Source organism: Ovis canadensis, chromosome 7 (assembly GCF_042477335.2).
Source record: "Ovis canadensis isolate MfBH-ARS-UI-01 breed Bighorn chromosome 7, ARS-UI_OviCan_v2, whole genome shotgun sequence".
Classification (NCBI taxonomy): domain Eukaryota; kingdom Metazoa; phylum Chordata; class Mammalia; order Artiodactyla; family Bovidae; genus Ovis; species Ovis canadensis.
This window is the reverse complement of record NC_091251.1, coordinates 81,944,389-81,958,232: the sequence shown is the minus strand read 5'-3', so window position 1 is coordinate 81,958,232 and position 13,844 is coordinate 81,944,389. Positions and strand designations below refer to the sequence as shown.

The window sequence follows — 13,844 nt, the reverse complement described above, 5'->3', positions numbered from 1 at the left end:
ATTTTAAGAAGCTACCATGATTTTCTTACTCTTGTGAGAGGATCTGCATGGGTGAACGAACACCCCCAACCATCTCTGCTAATGTGCAGGGTGAGCAGAGGCAGCAGGTTGTACAACCACTGTGATGGGTCATGAGAAGGTTCAGGCTGTCTTCCTGCCCACAGAGCTGACTGCCTAAGGATGGGGCTCCGGGCGGAGTGAGGCACAGCCACCGCCCAGCCAGGGAGACCTGGCCCTGGGCCTGGGCCTTACCCTGCTGAGCTCGTGCAGCTGGGCCGTGAGGTCCGCCACCTGCTGCTTCACTTGCTTGTGCTCGGTGGTCTCCTTCTCCAGTTTCTCTTTCATTTTATTTAAGGTCTGCATCATCTCTTCCTTCTCCTGGGTCTTAGCATCACATTCTCGCTCTTTCTTCTCCAACTTCTGTTGTAACTCATTGTGCTCTACACAGGAAAACAATTGGACATGAAAATGGTATACTCCTCAAAGCTGAAGCATTTTTCTCCAAACAGAAAATTGACTGAGGTTGACTGGGAGGCTCTTTATTAGGCAAATATCATTCCTCTTCTCCATCGAAGGGAGCAACTCATGGGCTCAATGGTGCTCGTGCTTGGAGGGGCCTTTGCATGAACAACTTTTATCAACTGCATCTGTAAAAGGCGGAAGAGGCCCTCCAGTCACAATGTCAAAGAGGGGACACAAGCATGGGCAACTATCGGTGGAGGTGAACACGGCCTGCTTGGTATTTAATTCAGAATTCTGTCCTAGAAATGGCCCTTTAGTCACCTTATGGAAAGTGACTATTAATAGGACTTCTTTTCACAACTTAAAAATGGGAACGAGAGAAGGCCAGTGTTCATTAGCTAGGTTTGCTGGCTCAGGTCCAACTAGTGGAGGGGCTGAAAGGGAGGATCCTGCTCTGGGAGGAAGTGTGGTTGCAGGGTTTGTCCCAATGTGAAGCCATTGCTCCCACTCCCCTTGAGGGCCCGTTGGACTTGAAGTGCCATATGCTCTGGCATAACAATTATTAAAATTTGGGAGGGCAAATTTTATCATCTCAGCATTAAACACCTTCAGGGCAGGATTACCTGCTGAGCATGAGAAAAGTAACAGAAGAAAAATTTTAGCTCTTAGCTGTGGTTCCACTGACTTCCCCAGTCCTGCTATCATGGAACAATGCATCCCATTCCGCATAATGTTTGCTTATGCTGCCAGCACACCTGCTGACTCTAGCACTGACAAGAGTGACGCTCTTTGGAAAAGAGGACTAGTGAGGTTTAGGCTGCACATTTTTATTTCAAATACTTGGTCCCAATCCCTAGTATTTTTATATCAATAAACCCACTAGAGAGAGAACCCACTGCGACAGAGCTATACAGAGTTGGGCTCTGTTTCTGAATTTGATAACACATTTAAATGCTTGCTTTCTCTGTCTCTTACTTTCTCTCTTCTGAGTCCTCCAAAGTCAGAGTTTGCAGAGAAGGGTTCAAGTCACAAAACTCCTTGGATTTTACCAGCCTTGGAGTTAAGATAACCGTCAACCTACGTCTACCTCTCTATGCATGCTTCCCTGACTTCTTCAGCAACATCTAAACACTACCCCACTGTATCTCCCTTTCCTCCTCCTATCTCCAGTTCATTCCTCGTTGACAACTGTTTAAGACCTGACTTCCTATCACTGGTCACTAGCCTTTGACAAATCTGACCAAGCCTCAGAACCACTTGAGAAACTAACATTTCAGAACCCCCGGATTCCATTCCAGGAGTCTATTCTATAGATCAGGGACAGGGCTTAGGAACTTTTCTATGACTGACTTCGGCCATTTCCCCTAGTACCACCTAGACTGCCTAAATCCTACAAAATTTTCTACCATTTATTGGTGGTGGTTTAATTGCTTAGTCATGTCCAAGTCTTCAGATGCCATGGACAGTAGTCAGCCATGCTCCTTTGTCCATAGAATTTCCCAGGCAAGAACCCTGGAATTAGTTGTCATTTCCTTCTCCAGGGGATCTTCCTGACCCAGAAATCAAACCCACGTCTCTTGCATTGTAGATGGTCTTCTGCATTGCAAGTATATGCTTTACTACAGAGCCATCAGGGAAGCCCTCTACCATTCATTAGGCAAGTAATAAATGCCAAGCTCTATGCTAAAGTCCTTGCATTTTTCATTTAATCTTCACAACAACCCTATTAGGTTCAAGCTTGACTTTGCAGAGACAGACTGGAGGAGTAAAGGACTTAGCCTACTCACATACCAGTCGGGCAGTCTGAGACTTAGACCCAGAGCCCAGTATAGCACCTGACCTGGCAGCCATTCAGGACATTCCTGCCACTTGAGTGACTCCCAAGCTTATGTCCTAAGTACTCTCTTCAACTCACACACCTGAGTCTCCAGGCTTCAGGGTATATCCCCAAAACTTCACTCATTCATTGACCATCTTCTCTGCTGTAACTCTCTCTTTACCCTACAAGTTAGGATAAACCAGTGCCTCTATTCTTTCGGTAGAAGTTTCTGGAATTAACTTATAAAAATGTATGTGCAACCCCACTTATTTAAGACCAATCTGAATTCATATGAGGAACCCATAATAAAACAGAACTTCCTCTTCTGTATTTTCCAGCACCAGTGGTGAGACTGCTTTTCTGCTCAATGGACAAAATGTGATATGAGGAAAGGAAATGCTTTAGCATCTGTGGACTAGCTTCTCAACACACTGAATATCGGGGCGAGTGCTATGTATGTCACAGGTATGAATGCATCACTTGGATAGGGAAAAGGAAGTCAATTGCCAGCATAATGAAAGAGTAGTGGCCAGGAGTATGACTGTTTTCTCAAAAGGTCCAATTTTAACTTGCTAATTTTGAAGGAGGAGAAAAGTTCCATCCATTCTGTGAGTTGTTGTCATGGTGATGGGCATGCCCCCCAAGCTACTTGATGCTAAGTGTTGATATCAAAGACATATTGAGGCACTCATCAATAGCTGGCCTGTTAACATTTCACAACATGTACGTCTACAATGGTCAGTGATTTTCTGCATGATTTCTCTTTTTATAACTGGTGCCAAATTAAGGTCAAATGGAGAATTGGACTGAGACCAAGTGGCTTGAACTTTGCTTTTAAAATTCTGGGTAATCCCTGGGTGTGCCTTATTATATTTCTTAAAATCCAGTGTGCTTTAAAGAGCAGTTATGAGGAAGGTTGGCATGAACGGTAGTTAAGAAAATCTGAATTAATGAATACTGAACAGCACATGCTTAAAAAAATGCAGATGATTATAATAAAAGGATAAAATATTGAGGAATCAACATGACAACTAAGATAGTCTGATTCAAGAAAAACTAGGCATTGCCCTTAAGACGTGATGGTGGGGAAAGGCTGTTTATGCACCAATGTCAATAAGAAGCATCAATGCAAATTTCTAAAATATACAGTAAGGAGAGCTAGCTGTCCATTAACCAGTAACACAACCTCATCATTTACCTTTTCTCATTTTTTCTGCTTGTTCTTTCCACTGCTTAACTTCATTTTCATTAACCAACCTGTATAATAGTTAAAGGAGCATTCATTACAAAAAGCTCAAAAGACCGACTGCTAAATGCGTGCTCTCTAGGTACAAAAACTGTTTAACACAAAGCAAGTCCTCAGCATGCTTGAGACCCATTTTAAATCCAGAAGTTACACACATATATTACATGTATACATATAGGAACTCATATCTGACCTCCAGAACACTTTAGTTCTCCCAACTGCTATTTTGGAGTAAGATAAAACAAATATCTTACATTGTTGCTGTTATCTCAAGGGCAACAAAAAGAAGCAACTTACATCCTGACGACATTCTTGATATTAAAGTTTTCCAAAGGTGTGGAGTCAGGGTCTTGACCTTTGTCATTCTGAATAACTATCTGCTGTATAATTCTATCTAGCAGTAGCCAGTACTGAACTGTGTTGCCACTTCTCTTGTCTAAAAAAGAAAAGAACAGTGGAAATACTTCAAGTGGTTCAAAACTTTAATGAATATTTTTCAACAGGGGCACCCACCAGAGTCACAGAACCAGACAGATGTTTACTACCCTTCCCAAATATCTGGAATCTGACACTCAGTGATCATTGATCATTTACATGATTGAGAGGTATTTTTATCCCCTTCTACATGTGTTGTAAGGCATATATTTATTTTTAAAATCAAAGTGAGGTATAATTCATTTTATTCTGAGAGCTTTACAACACCCCTTAAACTGTGCAACAACTTTGCTGCTGTTCTTTAGTCACTAAGTCATGTCTGACTCTGAGACCCAATGGACTGCAGCCCACCAGGCTGCTCGTCCATGAGAATTCCCAGGCAAGAATACTGGAATGGGTTGCCGTTTCCCTCTTCAGGGATCTTCTGATCCAGGAATCGAACCTGTGTCTCCTGCATTGGTAGGCCAGTTCTTTACCACTGAACTGTCACAAAACCAAGGTTTGGAAACCCTGGTGTGCACCCAACCTAAGCCCCACTGTTCAGATGACAGAGACCTCTGAATGATGTCCCAACATTCACAAACAATGTAAATCACAAACACACTCACAAGGCATTTGGAGGCAGTGGTGCAAGATGGACATGAAGTGAGGGTAAGCTTCACTGTGGGTGAGCCTCTTCCTGGTCAGCTCAAACATCTGAGTAGCACTTTTTGTGTCTATGTGAACCTGTTTCATATAAAAAAGAAATCTAAATCAAGCATTCAAGTTCTTCAATTCCTACAGGGTAAGGTAAGCAAATCCAAGGCAAACAGAACCTAATCCTGCCACTTAGGTAGCAAAACAGAAATGAGATTTTGCTCTTACATTACACAACTCTATGACACACATTACAACAGGGAAACTTGTGAGCTGCTGAGTCAAAACAGAATAATTGTATGTATACGTACCAGTTCAAATCTTTTGGCAAATTCTAGCTCATCTTCATTTCGGAGCATTTCAAAAAAATCTAAATGCCTGAAAGACAAAGACAATTTACTAAAAGTAGAACATCCTAAACACAAACACATAGGAATCAGGACATAAATACTAAGACCTTTCCTTAAATTTCGGAGATATATCTAAAAGAAGTATCACAACAGAATTAGAATGCCTTCCCTTAACTGTGTGCTAAGGAAAAACGACATCATGTATCTGAAATGAGATCATTCCAAGAGACAAATCTAAAAGCCTAGGAGGCCTGGCATGTAGAAGACAATTCATAAAAATTTACAATCCAAAAGCAACCAAGTCCAGATTCTACTCACAGAATCTCTTCATGGGAAAATAGGTCCATATAAGTAACTTGCTTGACCACTGAATTAAAGATTACAAAGCAATGGTCATGCCTTTCACTTACTCATACAAATATTTACTGAGCCCCTAACTATTGATACTGGGGATGATTAGTTCTGTGGAGACATATACATGCAGGTAAAGGGAGTGGAGAATACTGGAGGTGCAGTAAGGTAAAGAATGTGAGCACAGCGACTGGAAAAGATCTCGCTGCACAGAAACAAGCAATTTGGACATCTGTGGGACAATGTTTTGATGCTGAGGAAACAGCAGGTGCAAATGCCCTGCGGCAAGTCTACATGAGCGTAGACTATTAAGCAAAGAAGCATGGTGCCGTGCACGAATGAGGGAGAAGAGTGGTAGCAGGAAAGATCTGAAAACGTGTAGGGTATGTTAGAAATCGTAAAATTTGCAGACAAGCAAATGAACAGGGAAGCGGATATTAACATTCACAGATTGTCTATCAAAGATGCCATGTGGTTCCACATGTTTTACAGGAATATTTCAGAAGAGCCCTTAAAGATAATGTCATCATCATCATCACTGTTTCTTCAGATATAGAAACAGTAAGGTTCACAAAAATTAAGTACCTTGATCAGAACACACAGCAAGCAGGCAGCAGCACTAGGATATGGATTCCCATTTAATCTCAAAACCTGCACTAAGTTCTCTACACAATCCGCTGCTTCTTTCATGCAGAAAGTCTTACTAATAAAAACATCATTACCTGGTCTAACATTCTGGTTCAGCTTCCTTAGGTCACAAGTAGTTCAGACTGGCACTACACAGATGGAAAACACATGAACTGTCTCCTGTCGAAACAGTGTGACTTACCTATCTAATGTTGAATTTTCATGTTCCCTTAATTTATCTATTACAGGCTGAATTCCCAACATCAGAAATTCATAGCGAAGATGAAGTCTAAAGTCCAAACTTTCCTGAAAGTAGAAGGGTGATGGAACACATTTTTAAGCTCTTTAGAGAACATACTTGTAAGTTTTTTTTTAATTGTTCTTTAATAATATGTTTTAGATTGTGACACAGAAGGCTCTTACCACTCCTGCGCCTTGGCTTAGCACTGCATTAATGAAGGACATGATGGCAGTCTTCAGACTCACTTCATCTCGATACCGCCCCGTGCTCTTGTCCAAGTCATTAATTAATGTCTACCAAGGATACAAATGTGGAAACAAAGGACTGAACAGTTACTACCTTGCACTCACTTTATTTTTTAATACTCAGAAATTAATTTTTAAAATCTTGTGTTGAGTCAAAATTACATCGATCCATAGAAAGCTACCTTTTTTTCTTAAGATTAGTCCTAAAAACTTTACTTTCAAAATTCTTACATCATATATGTTTATACATACATGTATACAAAGTATTAACACAAAAGGTTGTGCTTCGTTAATTTAACTTGCTTTTTCTGAGTATAAAAAAACGTGGTGACATAATTTCACTGTTTATATTGATCCTAAATCAAGACTGGTAATCTGTTAAATTTTCAGAGAACACCCATTTAGTGGATTGAAAAGTGTATTATATAATGTGTAGAAAGGAGGGAGGGCTACATTTTTAAATTCAGTGCAACATTCTTCCCTTCTCCACAAGGGATGTGTTCTAACATCCCCATTGGATGTCTGAAGCCGTGGGTAGTACTGAACCCTACATATATTCCTATATAGACTTTGTTTTTTTCCTCCATTAACAGCTGGGTGGTGTATAAATTGTGCGAATTCTAGACAAACGGATGATTCACATCCTGGAAGGGACGGAACAGGATGGCATGAGATTTCATCACATTACTCACAACAGCTGCACAATTTAAAACTTATGAATTGTTTATTTCTAGAAGTTTCCATTTAATACTTTCAAACAGCAGTTGATCACGGGTCATTAGCACTGTGGAAAGTAAAACTGCAGGTAAGAGGGGAGGACTACTGGAAATCCACAACCCCATATGACCAACTACAGAAAGAATATTCTACTCTTTACCCAAGAGGAGGGAAATACTTGAAGCCACATATGAATGCTCACTACAGGGGGAAATTTCAAGTTAGGCACCCTCCCCTCCCCCCAACACCCACAGGCCAGGAAAGGCACTTGTCATGAGGCAGGAATGAAGATGTGGCATGGCAGCACCCACCTGAAAGCGGGTTCTCTCGCTGGCATACTTCTGGTAGTGCAGCATGGCCTGCAGAACCTTCTTGTGGCCCCCGGGAACCAGGCACACAGCGCCCAAGATTTCCAGCACGGCCACCTTCGTCTTAATGTTCTCTGTGCTCAGACTCTGAGCAATAACATTAATACTCTCAGAATGCGCCAGGACATGAGCCCGACCTTGAGAGTTGTTCATTAGCGCCTTTATACATCCAATGAGAGAGGTATGTATTCGAGACTCTGAGGTCTCGTAGTCCATGGTCTTTAGAAAGTTGAGAATACAAGACAGGCCATCCAAGTCAATGAATCTGGTTACAAACCTGTCATGAGAAGAAGGTTAAAGTGCATCAGACTTAAGTCTCTTTGGAATTCTTTAATAGCCCTTAAGAGAAAAGTTTAGGGGGGTGGTGGTCAGGAGAAAGTAAGAAGATGTAGTTCCTAAAGCAACAGAAGGCTTACATTGATGAAGTCTTCTTAATTGGAGGCCTCTTCCTTGGCACAGACCCAATGGTCAGGTCTAACCAGAAGTGTGAAAAAAATCTCCATTTGAGTTAGAAAAGATCTTAATTGATATAAACAACCAATTAACAGACCTTATAACCATAGGAAATGAGGAACAAGACACTCAGATATCTGCCTTAGGTTAAAGTCACCTGCTGATCCTGTGTTAGGATAGCATCCAGTCTCCAGGCACGTTTAAGGATTGACCACTGACTCGACCATGCTCCACACCAATGAAAGTCAAAAAGCATCCCTAAACTCCAGGATATTTACTTGCCAAATGATAATCTATTTTCCTAAGGTTTCACAGCGAAGCCCTCCTTTTGTATGACATGCTATATGGAATCCCAATATATAAAACAAATAAAAGCAATACTTGATTACTATATACTAACATTTTTATATTTATAACACTTGTTTAAAGTCAGTCAATGAGAATAATTCACAATGTACATCTGCAGGTTAAGCCTTTTGAAAAGTTCAAAGTAACAAAACCTAGATTACTCCAGAAATTTCCAAACTTATTTAGCCTTGGGCATACACTAACATTCAGAACACATATACAGAGGAAAACAGTTAGGGTAGGCTAGAGAACAACTGTCATACAACTGTATATAACTTTTGAGAAATCAGAAGATTTTTCTTATCATTTTATAGTCAAATATAGGGAATCTTTATTTTCCAGTCATTTCATCCAACCATGTGACCAAGATCTAGCCAAGAACTAGATCTTATTCTAATGAAACGCACCTGTAGCACCCCATATCCTACCAAACCTTAACAGTGTTAAAAAAGGTGTGGGAGGCATACAGTAGATGATAATCCATCTTTTATAACAGTTTTACTAAACAATAACTCACACGCCATAAAATCCATACTTTTAAAATTATAATTCAGTGATTTTTAATATATTCACAGGGTTGTACAATCATGTTCATTATCTGATTTTGGAACATTTTAATTACCCCAAGAAAACCATTACCCCTTCCTAATCAACCCTAGAAGAACATTTCCCTGTCTCCCTAACCCTAGGCAACCATTTATCTTTTTGTCTCTATGGATTGGCCTTTTTGGGATATTTCATGTGAATGGAATTATACAATATGTGGTCTTTTGTGTCTGGCTTCTTTCACATTGCATAAATATTTTCAAGGCCCATCCATGTTGTAGGATGCATCAGTACTCCACTACTTTTTATGGCTGAAAAGTATTCCATTACACAGATATATCACATTTTACTCATGAATTCATCAGCTGATAGAATTTGGATAGCTTCCATTTCTAGCTATTATAAACAATGCTGAAATTCACATATAAGGTTTTAGGGGACATATTTTTACTTCCCTTGGCTATATATCAAGAAGGAGCAATGCTGTTTGGTTCATATGGCAACATAATGTTTAATATTCCGAGGAACTGTCTAGCTGTTTTCTAACGTGGTTGCACCATTCTATATCACTTGTCAGTCTGCCACTTTTACCTTTAGCCATCTTCATGCCTGTCTACATCCTTTTTAGTTGAAGAAAAATAATTTAGTGAATGTTCAATGTGTAAGGTCTTTCATCCATGGTTTAATTACATGGTTTTATTTTAAGACTACCCCCAAAAGTTTGGCTATTACAGAAAAATTAAGAAAAAGGAAGGGAAAAAAGAAAAGAGGAAGAAAGTAGAAAAGAAGAAAAAGAAAAGAGACAAGTAGTACATGCTGGCTAGTAAAACATTACCTCATTGGTTTCGTCCTTAGTGCTGTCTTCAAACTCTCTATCGTTTTACTTCTCTCTTCCTCCTCTTCTTTCTCTAGAGCCAGCAGAGATTTTCTCTATGCAAAGAAAATTATAAAGTAACTTCTTTAAATTATATGTTTTAATTATGGCACAAGCAAAACAAGCCCACAGAGTACATGCTACTATCATTTTTAATACAATCAAATGAGACTATAACTAAGATTTACTATAAGCCAGCAGGTAGAGCAAAAGCACCAAGAATTCCACAAAATCATTCTCTCTATTACAAGTTAGTTCTTTTGAATTTTTAAATAAAGTTTTAAGAAACTGTTGAGAAATCTTAGTAGAGATTAAGCTTTCCAAACACGTATATAACTAACTATTCTATAACTATACTGTGATGAAGATATTACTATTTATACTCGATAGAAAGATTAGACTTGTAGTTAAATATAACATTCTGACAATGAAATGATACTATCACACTATCAAACAGAGGCAGGCAGTAATCTTCCCATGCTATCTCTCATTCCTCAGCCAAACAGTGTAATCTTTTACACTTTCTGTTACATCAAATTATTTTTAAGAAGAATGATTAAATTCGACATGACACAAACATAGACAATTCCTTCAGAGTAAATGCTTAAGTTTTAGAAATGATTCAACATCATTTGGAAATCAGGGGGGGGAGAGAGAGAGAGAGTGAGTGAGTGAGTGTGTGTGTGTGTGTGTGTGTGTGTGTGTGTGTGTGTGTGTGTGTTCTCTTCCTACCCAGGACTAGAGCAGTACTTTTCAAACTTTAACAAGGATACAAATTTCCTGGGGGAGCTAAATGTGGGTCCCGATTTGGCATATCTGAGGTGAAGCCAAAGATGCTGAGCTCCTGACGAAGCTGATGCTGCAGTCTGTAGACCTCACTTCAAAGAGGAAGACCCTAGGACGCAGATCTCGGTTGGTATCACAAAGTCATGAATGCTAGTAAGATTCACAGACTTGTTAAAAAGTTGTTTTCATTCCTTTTACCTCATGGTCACCTACGTGAACTAAAAGTCATTGTTGTTGAGTCACTAAGTGGTGTCCAATTCTTTGCAACCCTATGGACTGTAGCCCAGCAGGCTCCTCTGTCCATGGAATTCTCCAGGCACGAATACTGGAGTGAGATGCCATTTCCTCCTCCAGGGGATCTTCCTGACCCAGGTATTGAACCCGCACCTTCTGCACTGGCAGGTGAATTCTTTATCACTGAGCCACCAGGGAAGCCTGGTATTATAAGTATCCCAAGGCTTAAGGCCCTAGGTACCTCCAGACACAGAACCACAGGTCCCTTGCCTTCTTCCTACTTTTAACATGTGCTTGTCCAGTCTCAGTGTTTTTACCTGTTACCTATTCTGATAAAATGCATGGTTGGGAAACAGACTGGGATATTGAAGAAAACATTTGGCTCTTATTCATATGTCTCAATGGTACAGTCTCTCCCTTTCTTTTAGGACCACACATCATCAAGGGGTGACTTTACTTAATTTTTTCATGTTAACAGTACAAGCATTAAGTAACTGTTAACCAAAACCTAAATTTGACTTCACACTTAGGAGGGTAAAGCTCAAAGCAAACATATATCAGTATCATTCATAGCAACTGAAATAAAAATCAGTAAAGTCTTGTTTTGTATACTTGAATTATTTCTGCTAAAGCTGTTCCCTTGTTAGAGATGTGCCCTGACAGCTGTCACCAGAGGATGGCAGGGGAAGAGGCTGTGTGTGCAAAGAGCCAATGGATTTCTTCATGGCTCTGTGAGACCCATATCCTGGAAAATTTAGCACAAATCTAGCCAAGTATGTTTAATCTCCTGTGGCACAGCTGAATTTGTTTAGACTCTCAAGCAATCACTTTGAATCCACAATCCAGGATCAAGACTTTTATGAACATCATTTCTTGTTCCTAAGCTTAGTCACCCAAACCTCCCAAATTAAAGACTAAATACATTTCTTATTGTGGTTCATTAATACCATATAATGATGCACATATTTATCCTTTTAACAATCTTAGGGAAGGGGGAACTTCCAAATAAAGGCAGACTACATTAAGTCTCTCCCTAGAGGAGTTGGGAGTTTCATGAAAAGAAATTTAAATTAGAATTTCCTTTCCCAATATAAGAACTATTACTTTCCTCTCAAAACAGAAGACATTATCCTCTTTTCTGTGCGTAGTACAATTAGAGTTGAATCTAAGATTGTTTATTGTATTGAGAAAATCGATTCTATGTAGATGAACCTGATACTCCAAAGTGACTTTTCAAAATAAAATAATTTATATGAAGTCTCAAGTTTTCAAGCTTCACATTATGGAGAAGTCCAAATTTGCAGTTTTCCATAGAAAAGGGGGATATGCTTACATTTCCTAAGATGACTGCTATGCCAAACAGCCAGGGTGCACCTTGGCATACATTGGACAGGGCTGTGGTGGCCTCCTTGGGTGCGCAAGCCACTTACTAAATCACTGCTCATTTGAGGAGTTGGGCAAAGGACAGAGTGTGTCCTAGCAGACACTCCTCCGGTCAAAGCAGCTGAGGTTTACACTGGAACATGCAAGGCAGAGAGAGATGTACAAACCAGGCACAGAAACCATCCCTGGCTGGGAAAGTCTGGAAGTAAGCTTCTTTTTGAAACATTTCACTGGTGTGAAATCAATAAGCCAACCTGCTAAGCACATAGAACTTCATCACCTCACATCCTTGCTCCCTGAGAGTGCACACAGAAGCCACACACCAAGAAAGTCCAGGCCCTTCTGGAACACGCTCTCCTTTTATTAAACTGTTTTTCACTCTTTAAAAGCCAACAGATCACTCAGGGGTCCTTTAAAGAACAAAGAATTCTTGTTACGAGGCTTCCATAAAGTAACTGCGTTTGTTCCACAAAGGGCTTCACAGACCAGTAAGTGCTGCGGTTCTCAACTTGGACTGTTTATCAGACTCTGCAGATGCCTGTCCCACCTCAGAAAAGCTGGGAGGTGGGGCGTGGGATTTCCACAGTGATAAAGGATTTTAAAAACCTAGCTAGTGAGAGGCAAGCTGGAATGGAGTCTTTGAGCTGACAGGCTTGACTGATAGGCTTAAATTCCAGCTCTACCACTTCCAAATGAGATGACCTTGGGCAAGGCAACCTTTCTGAGTCTCAGACTCCTTATCTATAAGTAGCACTTAGAGCAGAGGGTGCTTGTAAGGATTTAAAACAGCATGTAAAGTGCCTGTTAGTCTGCCTGTCACACGGCACACACTAAATAGCAACAGCCGCTGCTGGTGCTGAAGACAATGGACGATGAAGATGTGCATAAACACCCCTTCAACAATTCCCAAAGCAGAGCCAGAGAGCTTAGCTGCCAAGCCAGGAAAGGACCAGGAAGAGTCATGTGCCTTTCCAAGTCCCCAGGGATGATGTCTCAGAATTTCCGTTGTCAGGAATTCTCCAGAGAGGTTAGTAAGACCTCTAAGGAGGCGGTGGCCACTTAATAGGGTGAGAAAAACAGAAAACTCAGCAAAGGGTTTCTGGTCTCATCAGACCTCCTTGTTCCTTTATAGATGCAGAAGTGTTAAGGCCTGATTATTTCATCAGTTGTTATAATGCCTTTACCCTTATCCCTGAGAAGATGCTAGCTTTGTCCTTCAAGGAGCAGAAGAAAGCTTTGCTTGGTGTTTAATGCATTTGTCGTTGTATAGTCGCTAAGTCTGACTCTTTGCAACCCCCCATGGAGCCTGCCAGGCTCTTCTGTCCTTTACTGTCTCTCAGAGTTTGTTCACACTCATGTCCATAAAGAAGAGCAAAGTCACTAATATTTAAGGGCCTGGAGATACTCTTGGAGAGGGCTTTAGACTAGGAAGCAAGTATAATTGAAATGTAGATGATGTGTGAATGTAGCAAAAGGTAGTCCAAGGATTTGGATGAAGGAAAAGCGAGGCTCTTGAAGAAGTGCTACAAACTGGCACATCGGGGACCTTCTAGTACAGGAAATAAGCCAGGCCAACTCAAGACAAGGCATGGAGTAAGTCACTAAAGGACAGATTAACTGAACTGCCCTAAAATTTGAAGAAAGGAAAAAACCCAGTTATCTCATACTTCTCCGCTCATAGAAGTGAATACATTAACAAAGGAGCAACTTTCCATGTTAGACA

General features: G+C 40.4%; 2 protein-coding genes across 5 annotated transcripts in view; one reads left to right on the top strand and one right to left on the bottom strand.

Moving 5' to 3' along the window:
* The window catches only part of L3HYPDH (trans-L-3-hydroxyproline dehydratase), a 145,068-nt gene extending 136,723 nt beyond the window's left edge, over nucleotides 1-8,345 (top strand). Inside the window, exons 6-7 of the mRNA XM_069596733.1 lie at nucleotides 2,620-2,746; nucleotides 6,175-8,345. Of these exons, the coding sequence (XP_069452834.1) occupies nucleotides 2,620-2,663 (44 nt within the window). The 3' untranslated portion in view covers nucleotides 2,664-2,746; nucleotides 6,175-8,345. The remainder of the gene's footprint in view (nucleotides 1-2,619; nucleotides 2,747-6,174) is intronic.
* The window catches only part of DAAM1 (dishevelled associated activator of morphogenesis 1), a 182,057-nt gene that overhangs the window by 41,912 nt on the left and 126,301 nt on the right, over nucleotides 1-13,844 (bottom strand). For all 4 annotated transcript variants that reach the window (XM_069596723.1, XM_069596724.1, XM_069596726.1 and 1 more), the window contains exons 5-13: nucleotides 9,680-9,774; nucleotides 7,441-7,774; nucleotides 6,350-6,460; nucleotides 6,129-6,232; nucleotides 4,910-4,976; nucleotides 4,571-4,688; nucleotides 3,825-3,963; nucleotides 3,480-3,538; nucleotides 253-440 (exon numbers count right to left, since the gene is read on the bottom strand). In XM_069596723.1, coding sequence (XP_069452824.1) covers nucleotides 253-440; nucleotides 3,480-3,538; nucleotides 3,825-3,963; nucleotides 4,571-4,688; nucleotides 4,910-4,976; nucleotides 6,129-6,232; nucleotides 6,350-6,460; nucleotides 7,441-7,774; nucleotides 9,680-9,774 — 1,215 coding nt within the window. The remainder of the gene's footprint in view (nucleotides 1-252; nucleotides 441-3,479; nucleotides 3,539-3,824; nucleotides 3,964-4,570; nucleotides 4,689-4,909; nucleotides 4,977-6,128; nucleotides 6,233-6,349; nucleotides 6,461-7,440; nucleotides 7,775-9,679; nucleotides 9,775-13,844) is intronic.